Source organism: Nomascus leucogenys, chromosome 3 (assembly GCF_006542625.1).
Source record: "Nomascus leucogenys isolate Asia chromosome 3, Asia_NLE_v1, whole genome shotgun sequence".
Lineage (NCBI taxonomy): Eukaryota > Metazoa > Chordata > Mammalia > Primates > Hylobatidae > Nomascus > Nomascus leucogenys.
This window is the reverse complement of record NC_044383.1, coordinates 6399454-6413213: the sequence shown is the minus strand read 5'-3', so window position 1 is coordinate 6413213 and position 13760 is coordinate 6399454. Positions and strand designations below refer to the sequence as shown.

Here is a 13760-nt window from a genome sequence, read left to right as displayed (position 1 = left end):
TTCTCCACGTTTTAGCATCAATGCCTCCTTCTTTTTGGAAATGAATTGTGTGGATATACTGCATTTTGTTCATCCATTCATCAATTGATGGACTTCTGGATTGTTTTTACTTTTTCAGTATAATGAACAATGCCACTTGAATTCATGGACAAATTGTCATGTGGATATATGTTTTCATTTTTTCTTGGGGAGGTGGTATATGCCTGGAAGTGGATGGTGACTATGTTTAACATTTTGAGGAAATGCCTGTTTTCCAAAGTGGCTGTGCTGTGTTACCTTCCCACCAGCTTGGTGTGACTGTTCATTTCATTATATCTTTACCAACACTTGTTATTGTCTGTCTTTTGGATTATAGGCATGTTAGTGGTTGTGAAGTGAAAACGAACACTTTCAAAACATCATTTCTTGGAATGAGTTATTGACCCCATAGTGCATGAGGGGCTGTGTTGAACATGCTGGTGACATTAATGACCATGTGATGACCTTATGTCTCAGTATTGTAACGGCATTGGATCCTTTTGCTGTGTGTCTCAAAATTATTTCCCTTGTGTTTTTCCTCATAGCAAAATGTTTACTGAATTCATCCTCAATGTTCCCATGGGGTTGCTGACCATCCAGAAACTCTACTGCTTGATCGAAATCGTCCACAGTGACCTCTTCACACAGCATGGTGAGTGGAACCCCAAGAATTATTCACTTGTCCTATTATTTATTTTCTGAAGACATTGACCCTCTGAATTGCCTCCTCTTGACAAAAGGAGTGGAGGTTGCAACCAATTAAAACTGCTGTATTACAAGACAGGAAGATTTAGCCCTTACAAGAGAAGGGTAATTGACATGTAGTGCAGGTAACAGATCATTGAGAAATGAAGGCAGAAGCTCATAGTTTGTAATTTAGGTATACACCAAAGTCCTAGGGTAATCAGCATAGATTGTAGCCTTTAAGATATGTGATTGTCTGTCCTGGGGAGGCAATCACTTCGCTCCGTTGTGATGATTGCAAGGAAAAGAATTCAAGTTTTCTTTAAATCTGAGAGTAATGGTTTTATCTTATTCTGAACTTTGCGTTCTTTGACAGCATTTCTTCAAATCCTACTCAAAGTAATAAGAATTTTAATGATTCTTCAACTCATTTATCCTGCAGAACACTTTATATTTCCCTATGTTATCTCCCTGCCCTTTTTAGTAATCATTTTCTTTCTATTTGGACAGATTGAATTAATATTTTACCCTTGTCAAGCAGTTTTATTGAAAGCTTAAAACCTCTGCATAATTCCACAAACTTCCTCATTTATTGGAGGCAAATGTGAAGTCTGTTGAGTGACATTCTGACTGAGAAGCATGGATTTATTCGATTCCATTTGTGCCTGGACATTTGGCTGCTCCATTCATTTTCTGTTGTCCTCATTCTTGGTGTTGTTTTCAGTTCTCCTGTGCTTTCATGGATCCCAGAATTGGGCTGTCCCTGTTAAGTTACTGGCTGGGTTCGGAACACACTCTGTGCATGGTTTGGTCCTTTGTGCCTTCTGGGATGCGAATTTTAATCTTCTTTCTTGGCTTAACCTTATAAAATGAACCAGAGTGTACACTTATTGCTAAGGCTGATATTGAAAGAAAATGTTGACTTCATTTAGGTGGGAGTGTTCTTCTCTAGAAAAAAACACATCAAACCAAGAAGTGGGTGGCTTTCTGCAGCCCCTCCATGTAGACCTCTCTCTGAGTCAGAAGCCATTTCTTACTTTCATAAAAGAAAGTCAGTTCTCACCATGATCTGGGACTCAAAGCACATGACTCTCCATTGAGCTATTATTCCTGACTGTCCATATTTCAGTTTCTCACTGGAAACTGAATCGTGCACTCACCAGTTGTCTTCCAAGACTTGGGGACTCTAGGGGGCTTAAGGAAAGGCCGATGATAGAGGTGATGACCAGGGACCCTGCCTTAGGGTTTCCTCCTCCAGTGAATAAGCTTTGTACCACAGCAAGTAAAATCCTCTGAAAATTTTATATCTGGGTCTTATTAGGTGGGTTACTGATGCTCCTAACCATTCAATGCCAAGACACACACAGAGACATACTCCATCACCAGCACTACCGTCATCAGTATCTTCATCAAATTAACCGCTGTCAATAAGTGTCAACCGTCCATGAATAACAATTGTCAGTAAATTGTCGATGAATTGTGCTTGATTTTTCTTGAGTGTTGATTTAACGAAGGTCTTCTTCAGGATATATTTACATATATTTTTAAATTTCTGTTTCAAAACTTTGTTCTGTATGTCGTTTAGTTTATTTGAATAGGGATGTAAGCCATGAAAGATTCAATTATATATATATATTTTTTGAGATGTAGTCTCGCGCTGTTGCTGAGGCTGGAGTGCAATGGCGCATTCTCAGCTCACTGCAGCCTCTGCCTCCTGGGTTCAAATGATTCTCCTGCCTCAGCCTCCTGAGTAGCTGGGATTATAGGCCCCCCCCACCACATCTAGCTAATTTCTGTATTTTTAGTAGAGATAGGGTTTCACCATGTTGGTCAGGCTGGTCTCAAACTACCGACCTCAAATGATCCACCCGCCTTGGCCTCCCAAAGTGCTGGGATTACAGGCGTAAGCTACCAAGCCTGACCCCAGATATTTTTTCTCTATTAAAACTTGCTCTTTTTTTTTAGCTCGTAGTAAGCTTGAAGGAAACTTACTGTTTATATTCGATGATTTTGTTAGCTTAGGTGTTTGTAATTGTGTTTCTCTCCCTCTTTTCTATGCCCCATTTCCGTTTCATTCTTGTTCTCTAAGCCTTTTATCTTAGACAGCTTGAAGTCCTGTTTTTGGAAGTATGCAGGATGTGAATAAATGCTTAGCTTTGTTTAATATGGAATTACCAGGTAATGTAATATTTTGAAATAATTAACCTACTATCATCTTTTTAAGTACGGAGTTAGGATTTTGATCTTAGTATAAGCAAGTTGTACCCAACGTAGGAAATGAGATTGTATGAAATATATGAATCCCAAATTATTGTGGGCTAAATGAACCAAAATTAGCCTGAAGATTCATGTCTTACAAGCAGCTCCAGAATTGCCCCATCAGTAGAAGTTGTCTAAGCCGTAATTGGCAGCTCAAATGTACTTCTAAATGCTTAGTGGTTGCCTAGAAGCATTTCAGAATGCTTTGACCAATATGAAAATGGTCCCATTTACTGCCTTTGAGTTTTAAGCGTTTTTCTTAAAACAACCTCAGTTTTTCTCATCTGCAAGCTCTCTGCTTGTTCAGAGCAGCCAACAGACATCTTACCTCCTGGTCAGGAAAGATTTATCACCAGAAATCTTCCAGTTATTCCATTCTTACAAAAGATGTCATTACTTTTGCAAAATATTCTGTGCCACCTTTGGTATAAGAGTTTAAAGCCAAACTGTTTTCTGATGAGACGTGTTGAATCTGATTTTCATGCTTTTTTCCTGTTTCTTGTTAATTTATACAAATGTGGTTGTTTTTGTCCTGTTTCCTGATCCCAGTGGAATCAGTCAAATGAACTCTCTTTGTGTGCAGATTTCTAGGACTTGGTATAACTGGATTTAGCTGCATGTGCCACTGAATGCACTTGCCCTTAGTAAGCATCCTCTGGAGGATGTGTTCAGAATGTGTCACTGTATGTGTCCTCCAGGTTTGTTTATGGGGGTTCCCTGGGTGAAGTGAGATTCCCGTCTTTGCTTCTCAGCTTGTGTGTTGCCTTACTCACTGAAAGAGACCCACTGGTTGCTTTGCATTAAAACATTTTATCTTGCCTGATAAAATGACAAGTGGATCTGTTTGCAAGAGGCTGGCAGTGAATTCTGAAACTGGTGTTGTTCCTCTGCAGAAAAGTCTTTCATTGCCAGGTCTGGGTCCCAGTAGGCCAGGCCTTACAGTGCCTTGGTTGTTTCTGGCCTTGTTTTCCCCATTTCTCTCACTTGGAGAACATGGAAACTGTAGGTGAATCCAGCTGAGTTTGTTGGGCTTCATAGGAGGCATGTCTTTGGGCTTGTCAAAGCAAGACAGCTATGTGTGGGACTGGCCTGAATGAGGACACCGGGCCTGCGTCACTGCAGCCATTTGCTCATAGAGCATTCAGCCTTCCTCTGCCCTTCTATTCTATCCAGGCCCTCAAGGATTAGATAATGGCCACCCACACTCTGCAAGGTGGATGTGCTTGACTCAGTCCACCAATCCCAATGCTAATCTCTGCGGGAAACATCCTTACAGACACACTCAGAAATAATGTTCAGCCAGCTCTCCAGGCATCCGTGGTGCAGTCATTTGGCATTTAAAATTAACCATCACAGAGTATTTCTTCCAAGAGTCCTGCGATTACCCTGCTTAAAATACCCCCCTACATGCCATCTCATGGCTCCTCATGGCATGCTCCCCATGTGGAATCATTGTATTTCTTACTTGCTTATTTGTGGGCCTTCCATAGGATGAGAGCTTTCCAAGCTGGGCCTTGTTCATCCAGATTTTGCTCTTCTGCTGGTACCTAACACATGCCTGGCCTCAGCATGCCTGTAATGGATATTTATTGAATGAATGAAATGCTTATGGGTATTCCTAACCAGGAGGCAGTACAGAGAAAGAAGCAGGACTGGCTACCCACATGTGTAGTTGACTTGATTGAAGGGAGGTGAAGGTTTGGGTTCACATGGGGAAATTAGCAGTCTTTCCTTGTCTTAGCTTTGAATGAATTGATCGTAGGGGAGAAAGGAGAGGTCTTAGAGGAGGAGTAACATCAGGAGAAAAGGGAGAGGGAGAAGAGTGAGAGACTTGAGGTGTGAAGAGTCTTCTCTGAGCAGTTTTATAAAATCAAGATGCTCTTCTATTTGCATCTGATCTAATCATTCCTCTGTTTTCTGGAAATAGGAGGAGGGTGCAGTTCAGATGTATGCATTCAAGATACCTTTTTGCTAAAACCAAGGAAAATTTCAAATATACAGTAGGGCAGAGAGAAGAGCGTAATGCATGCCAGTGTATTCATCACTCAGCTCCACAAATTATCAACTCATGATCCATCTTTTTTTTTTTTTTTTTGAGATGGAGTCTCGCTCTGTTGTCAGGCTAGAGTGCAGTGGCGCAAACTCGGCTCACTGCAACCTCTGCCTCCTGGGTTCAAGAGATTCTCCTGCCTCAGCCTCCTGAGTAGCTGGGACTATAGGTGCGTGCCACTATGCTCAGCTAATTTTTCTATTTTTAGTGGAGACGGGATTTCACCATGTTGGCCAGGATGGTCTTGATCTCTTGACCTCGTGATCCACCCTCCTCGGCCTCCCAAAGTGCTGGGGTTACAGGCATGAGCCACCGCGCCTGGCCAATCCATCTTTTTTTATCTATATGCCCGTCCCCCAGATATTTTGAGGCAAATCTCTGCCATCACAGCATTCCATTTGTGTCATTTTAAATGTATGGTGGTAGTACACAGGGCAAACAGTGTTCCTAAGAAGAGGCTGTGCAGAGGAGCTGGTCCCCATACTGATGAGGCATCCACCTTGGATATTCCCACCCCTGCCCCTTTGCTGAGGTGGAGGGCCTGTGATGTGTTAGCATACTGTGCGTGAGAGTCAGTGAATGGGCAGTGTGCGTGAGAGTCAATAGGCTGTGATGGCTTTAAGCTTTGTCTCACCATGTGACTTGACTACTTGAAAGCTGGTTAATAGATTACGTGCTTCACCAAAAGATGACTCTCGCATATAATCTGTGGTGTGGAGTGAGCAGGTTTTCAAAGCAAGATAGATACAAAGAGAAGGAAAAGTCAAAGCTTCATCATTTGTGCATTTGTAGCTTTGTTTCCATGTGATTATATTGTTGCCCACATAGCTGACAAAAGCTGTGAAAATTAAATCTTTAATCTCATAGAAACGAAAAGTTTTAGTGTAATTAAACACTAGAACACTGACGTTTAGGATTTATGCTCACAAAAATGTGTAACGTTAATGTTATAGAAATTGGAATAAAATGAAAACCTGAGCTAATGTTGACTTTTAAGTTAGTAAAGAGTATTGGTCATACTTGTAAGAAGACTTTGAGTGGAGGTGAGAGTCCTCGAACATGTTCTCTCACCCACTGGCCCCTTTCTGAATCTGACACTGGCCCCTTTCTGAATCTGACAGCTTTGGGAAGCTTGTTTCAATGAACACTGGGTCACTTCTTTGCCTTGCAAGATACAACTTTTCCATATTCCCATTTTTATAGTGGCCAAAGCAATGGACAGGTTTTCTTTGGAGCTTACGGTGTACTTACATTTTGTCCTCACTTAGTTTGTTTTGGATGGGAGTATGAGATTTTGAGAGTAAAGTTTAGTGGTAAGACTACCCCTTTTTGGTCTTGCAAATAGTTGGATACTCTAGATAGATTGCTTTTCTGCAAGCCTGCTATTCTTTGGCACCCTGTGTAGTTTTCTGTTTGTTTGTTGTTTTCCTGGTGGTTAGTCTCTGGCAGTGAGTAGGAATGGGAAAGAGGCCGTTCCCTCATACCCTGGCCCTCCTGGGGCTCCTCCCTTCACTATAGCAAACAGGCTCTTTATAGACAGTGTTCATGACACTTCATTGGCTTCCATTTTTGAGCAATACAGAGCTTCTTGAAAGTGTAGGCCTGGTGAGTTTAAATTATTTTCCTTATTCTTATTTTCAAGGTGAATGATTCTTCTAGTTATCAAGCAGAGTAAAACTCTCCTTTTTAATGGTGGAAGCATTAGTTACAGCAGCCCTTTGAAATCTGAGGGCAAAGTCCCAGACACCTATTGGGACTAGCTATTAGGAAATATTGAAGTCAGATTTCTACACTATTATCACTGTGATTTGATCCATGATAGAAATTTATATCTCAAAAAATTACCCTATTAATAAACTTATTATGCCTTAGATTATAGAAAAGCTGCATGTTTAAAACAAACCCAGAATATACCTTGTTAATATTTTGATAAAAGCATTTTTGATTAAAAAAACAAAATAAAATCTCTTGAGCTTTACTGTTGTGGAAAATGGAAATATATCGAAAGGGATCTTAAACCTGGAGCTACTCTGCAGTAGTTTTGTTCACTTGATAGATGTTGTGCAGAAGGAAAAATTGGGGTTGGGGTCAATTTTTGCCACAGTCACTTAATGCACCACTCATATAGCATTCTGCAGTACTTTAATTAGATAGTTGTGCTGACGACTTCTAATGAACGGTACCAGCTGTGAACCTTGAAGACTGATTCTTTTAAATAATGGTGGAATGTAAACATCATTTTCTCTTGTTTTTTTCATGCCTCGAGAAAACTTTTTATCTGTAATACTGCACCTTTTTCATCCCTCATTCTGTATATCATTCTCTTTCTTTAATTATATATGTTTTTAAAAAGACCATTTGTTAAAACACTGCAGGATTTTAGAAATGACTTACTGAATGTAGGAGGGTGAACTCAATTTCAGTTTTTTAATTGTATCCATTTCAATTCTATCATAATTCATTGAATATCTACCGTGTGCTCAGGACCATTGATTAGCGAGTTTGCTTCCTTGGAGAGTCTTCAGAGTCATCTACTTAAAAATGTAGAGTTGGAAAAGAGTGATTTTCTCAGTGCTCAGATAAGGACACGGGAGTTCAGCAAGAAGCCTGGTAAGGAGCTGTCCACCGCCGTGGTGCTGATTGAGGAGGTGGCTTCTTACAAATCTATCAGCCCACTCTTTTCTTAAACTGTTTCACACCCACCATATGAGTAATGCATTCTGAAAACTGAATTTACTTCAAATGCCATATGGAACAAGACAAAATACAAATAAGTGAATAAATAAACATACAAATAAATTAAATGTATAAAGTATACAGTGTTGTGCTTATATGTTCATGGAGTTTTAATAGTTTTTCTCTCCTTTCTGTGTGGGGACTTTTATCTGTGATCAAATTGGTGGTGCCAACAGTTCTTTATGGTGTAGTTGGTGTAAACTTTATCATCATCTGTTGAGTTCTGCTGTCACTTCTGGGTGGGCTTCTGTTCCTGTTGCTGGATGTTGAATGCAAGAAGAACAATCTGAGAAGAGACTGCGTTGGTTGTCCTGTATTTAGTCATGTGCACACTGGGCACCAGGAAAGCAAATCCCTGAGTCTCCTTAGTACATGATTTCTTCTAGCTCCTGGGAGCTGATTTCTGTAACTGCATGATATGCTGTCTACAGTAACTAGGACAGTGGGAAGAGCCCCAGGTCAGCCTGCAGTCTCCCAGGTTCTGCTTAGGACCTCTGTCTTTTCTTGGGCATAAACTCCTCCCTGGGTGCACAGTCCTTCCGCTAAGATGAACTGCAACGCCATATAGGGTTTTAACATACGTACTTTATTTTCAGAGCAACCAGAAGGGGAGTTTGTGCAGGACCACATGGGCCAAGACCTATGTTTTTTTGCTACCTTTATTCTCCTGGTTTAAAAAATACCCACCATTCCACAGCCCTGTATATTCTGTCTCGGTTTTCTCATCCTCCATGTGGTAAGATCCTGCCTGTAGACTGACAGCCCTGTAAATTCTTTCTGAACTTAACACAAGCCACATCCTTGATGTACCCCCTTCCACCTAGAGAACAGACTTCCTGCCTGACCAGTTCTTCCCACACCATGTTTTCTGGCATTTTTCTTGCATCTTGCTAATTTTTTCATTTACTAGTAAATGGGACTCATTTGCGATTTTTCTCCATTGGCTCTTCTTTCATTTCTTTCTTCTGGCAACTTGTTACTAACAGAATAATGGAAGTTTAATCCTTAGTTTTCCAAAGTAAAAGATACAAAATATCTGCTCCCCCACTGCCTTCCTTTAAAGGATGGCTCGCTTTTTTACCAAGCCTTGTGCAGATGTCCAGAAAACATATCTTTGACAAACTTCTTTTTCCTGTTGTTCAATAGTCCACGTGCTACTGTGCCCCCTCCTTCTAATTTCCAACCCCCTTTTGCTTGCTCTGTCACCTTTTCATTTCAAATTCCGTAATACTGAATGCCTCAAGGGTGAATTGCAGATTACCGCATTTCTAACAATTTCAGCCCTCTGCCCAGTGGCCCTGTTCCAGTCAGAACACGTAAAAGGTACTGCCCAGCAGCTTGGAATAGAAACACTGCACAGGCCATTCGTATTTACTCCATTTTACAGACTAGGGAACTAACATGCAGAAAGGAAAAGTGACCTACCAAGGGTAACCTGATGTTGAATTATTCTCTGGTACTGCTAACTTTCATGACTTGTTAGGTTAAAATGATTCTTGAAAAATTTGCTTTGCCTCTGTTATGTAAAAATGCCTGAATCATACAGGTTTACACACACGTGTACCTGCATGGATCCTTTACCCTGCGGAGCTCCCGCTAAGGAATCAGGCATCTTTTTTTTTTTTTTTTTGGAGACGGAGTCTCACTCTTGTCACCCAGGCTGGAGTGCAGTGGCGCAATCTTGGCTCACTGCAACCTCCGTCTCCCGGGTTCACGCCATTCTCCTGCCTCAGCCTCCTGAGTAGCTGGGACTACAGGTGCCTGCCACCGCAGCCGGCTAATTTTGTTTTTGTATTTTTAGTAGAGATGGGGTTTCACTGTGTCAGCCAGGATGGTCTCAATCTCCTGACCTCATGATCCGCCTGACTCAGCCTCCTGAAGTGCTGGGATTACAGGCGTGAGCCACCGCGCGTGGCCAGAATAGACATCTAATAATTCTGACTCCGATGGTGCGTAGGGGTGCAATCCTGAAGGTCCCTTCGCTCAGCTCCCAGTTCCCACATCTGTGAAGTGTGGAGCTAAGTAGATGGCTCCACGATTCCTTCCAGTGTTGGCACCATCTTCTGTATTTCCGTTGTTTGAAGACTTGAATGGAGGGAGAAAAGCACTTGAACGTGTTGAAACCTGTGGGTCCAGGATTCTTAGATGGTTGGAAAGTAAGACAATTGACTATACAAGATGAATAGCAAACACCCCCGTGTATATGGTTCTTACTGTTTAATTCTCATGAAAAGTGTTATTCTGGATCTCAGTTCTGTGTAACACTCACAGAGTTATTAAATGCACTTTATGGATCATTTATTTAATGTGACCAAACTAAAAATTAAGAAGTACATTACTCTGTTCATAAAAATGAATGTTTTCAATGGACAAATTCATTCTTGTATTTGCATCTTGCTTTAATGTACAGCTGTAATGGGGTTATGGTCAGATATTCTGCTTGGACATTTATAAGCTGATAATGCTTGTTGAATACCTTTTATAAAGATTAATATTTTTTACTCTGCCCTCATTACCAGAGCATTAATCATCCTGGCTTCAGCCCTTGCAGCTGAGGATGAACAGATGTTGAATTATTGCCGTCTGTAATCATTGTGGATCACACTGGGGAAGGGCTGTGAAAGGGTGGCTGGTGTGATCCTCACAGCTGATTTGCATGGAGCTTGGGCCCACCTGGCTACCTTTATAGCTCTGTGCATGGCAGAGGAAACCAGGATAGCTGTGCTAGCTGATTCTAGCTTCCTTGTAGGTCACTGTAGCCTAAGTCAGCACTGACAAGCACTGGCGGTCCTGGAGTCACGTACGTGTGACGGGGTGTCTGATAGGAGAGAGCTGTGGCCATGACCCGGCTTACAATAAACGCCAGTTCATAAAAATGAGAAGTCACATACAAGGTCTTTTTAACTTCTGCTTTCTAGCATTCTCTGAGACTGTGCTGTCCAGCAGAAATAGAATGTGAGCCGTGTATGTAATTAAAAATATTCTAGTTGCCACATTTTAAAAAATGAGGCAATTGATGAAATGAATTTTAGCAATGTATTTTGTCTAAAACATCACTGCAACTTGAATTCTCTCTAAATATTACTAATGATACATATTTCACATTCTTTTTATCATATGAAGTCTCCGAAATCCAGTATTTTTCACTTACAGCACATCTCAGTTTGGAAGTGAAATTTTCACCAGACACTTGATCTTTATTTTCATCATTGAATATAATTTACCTTTGAAAAATGAGATTCACATACCCCAATTGTTCCAAACATTGGTTTCTAATAAGTAAATCAAGTAGCACTTTTTACATTTGAGTTTATATTAATTACAATTAAATAACGTTAAAAATTCCATTCCTCCATGGCACTAATTAGATTTCACATGCTCAGAGGTTTCCATGTTGGATATCACAGCTCTGAGGTATTAGTTTTCTTTTGTGTCCTTTTAATTGAACAGCTGACTTTGTATAATACTATTCCTTGTTACCACCATTTGTTGTAGGCTCATATTTGCTAAATACACACGTCATATCATTTAGTTCTGTCAACCTGGGAGACGACCAACAGCATGCCCATTTTGCACATTAGAAAAATTAAGACCTAGAGAGTTTAAGTAACTTTAAGTAACTTGCCAAGGTACACAGCAAAGAACCAGCAGAGGGGATTGCATTATTTCTTTATACCTGTGGGTAAACTGATTAAAAGGCTTTCCCCAGATCCCATAAAGTGACCCAGGTTCCTGGACTTCTGGTCAAGTATTTGTTCCAGAGTTTTCAAAAGATGATGTGTTTTTCTTTAAAATATAAGACCCCCTCCCCCCTTTTTTTTTCTCCTGGTGGATTATTTGTTGGCTTCCCAGGCCATCTGTTTTGGAACTAATGGGACTATCAGTGCCAAACCCGTAGAAATGACATTTTGTCCATGGGAAAAGTATTCAGGACATTTAGGTGTGTTGTCCATAGGAAAATAGGTGATTCCTCTTCCTTGGCTGCCAGAGACAGCTGTTCATGCTTTAAAACAGGTCATTGTAGGGTATTGTAGGGTATACGTATATATGTGTGTGTATGTGTGTGTGTGTGTGTGTGTGTGTGTGTGTGTGGTGTCCGTCTGTCTGTCCATCTGTCTGTTTTTGTAGTATACATTCCTCAGTGCTCTTGATTTGCTATCTTAAGACAAAATTCAAGAATCTTACTGTCACTTAAAACGTGTACTCCCACCACTTCTTGAAAAAACCTATCTGTAGACAGAAATATAGAGTAAGAGAAGTCCCTTAAAAAATGACGTTTGAAGAAACTTATGTTTTTGCTTTTGGGGAAGGCAGCTGAGTGGCTACTGTACTGGATAGTGCAGCTGTAAGGCTTTAGTTTTCTTTGTATATTTTTAGTTGAAAAGGCTGACTTTGTATAATGATATTTGTATTATTGTTATTAATAGCTACCATTTATTGAGGGTTGAGAGCGGCAGACCGGCTTTTAACTGCAGACTTTAATTTGATACCACATGCGTGTAATTGCAAGTTAATCCAAGACACACACACTCATACCACCACTATCATCGGGCCTTGGTTATGTGCTTGGATAAGCCATTTAAGAAAAATAAGAAGGCTTCTGCTCTTATGGAGATTGCATCCCAGCAAGGAGGAAGAGATAATTGAAGCAATCAGTATTTCAGTGTTCCGATAACGGGGCATTGGAGGCCTTCCTGTACCTGGGTCCACTGGGGGCTGTGCTGAGACCAGCAGATCACAGGTCACCAGGGAGGTGCACTCCTTGGCTTTGCTGCCTTCAGCTTCGGTCCTCCCAGCCTCTCCGAGTGGCTCTGGGGAGTTGCCTTTCTTTGGGGGCCTGGGATGGGTTGCTGTGGACCAGGTGACGGACAGTACTGTGAGGTGCCACAGGCATGGCTGAAATCCCTGGCATGGGCAGAGTGACCTTTGGCCTTTAGGGAAAGCCTGTTGCCAGCCTGCTCCTCCTCAGTGACCTGGTTCTGTTTTGGGGTCAGGGGTGGAGTTTCCTGATGCCGATGGTGCCGGGGGAGACCTCTCACTGAGGCATGTTGGGTGGCTTTTTACAAAGTCCTTCCTCAAGCATCATCTCATTTTGTCTCGACAGTTAAAGTGGCATCGCCCCACCTCCCCACTTGATCTTGACTGGCCATGGATGGCTGGGTCATGAAGGCTGAGGTGCAGTTGGATTCTGGTCTATCAGGATGGTTATAACAATTTTTTTTTTTTTAAATCTTCTTGGGGGCTTAGTGAATGAAATGTCTTTCTATGGGACAAAATGACAGTGACATTTCTAAACGTTTTGTTGTTTCTCATCAAGAGAGGCTGGATAGCAAACAGGTGAAGGTAGCGCAGTCCTCCAGGTGGGGTGGATGGTGAACATTCCCACCAGGTAACCAAAGATGGTTGATAGCATCCCCCAGCCAAAAATGAACAGACAGACACCTCTTCCTTCTCCCCAGAGTAATTGTAACAAATGAGACCAGCACACTCCATTAGCTCTGAGAATAGCACAGACCACAACTGCCTACCCAGCATGACAGATAAATGGTGTGGTGAGGGATGAATTTAGGCCAGGACATCTGGGTACCAGAGCCTACAGGGCCAGCTCTGCTGTTTCTGAGACCAGTGCTATGTTCCTCTGATTTTCTGGAATCACTTATGGACACACCCTCCTTCCAGCCTGTACTGGCTGGTCCATTAGACCTTTTCCCTCTCTTGGGTCTGTCCTAAGCTTGCTTTGGAAGACGGCTTCTAAGCTTATGTAGTCATTTTTTTCCTTAGTCACATTGTCAGGGGCTATCATTACCTGCTCAGGTCTTAGTGGTTCTAACTGCTCCCTCTGAGGTTTCTTGGAAATTCAGTTTGTTTTCCAGAATGGTGGCAGTGCTAGGATTGACCAAGTGACAGGGTTGGCCCAGGGCTTTCCCCATGTTGAGGTTGGCACAGTGCGTGATGTATTTCCAGCCAAAGGGCAAGAGGACTCATTTGGGAGGTATCGTGGTGGGCACCACGA

The 13760-nt window shown here is 41.6% G+C and overlaps 1 protein-coding gene across 2 annotated transcripts in view; it reads left to right on the top strand.

The window, feature by feature from the left end:
• Positions 1-13760, top strand: part of DOCK1 (dedicator of cytokinesis 1) — a 544856-nt gene that overhangs the window by 206360 nt on the left and 324736 nt on the right. For both annotated transcript variants that reach the window (XM_012505804.2, XM_003280960.2), the window contains exon 25: positions 564-670. In XM_012505804.2, coding sequence (XP_012361258.1) covers positions 564-670 — 107 coding nt within the window. The remainder of the gene's footprint in view (positions 1-563; positions 671-13760) is intronic.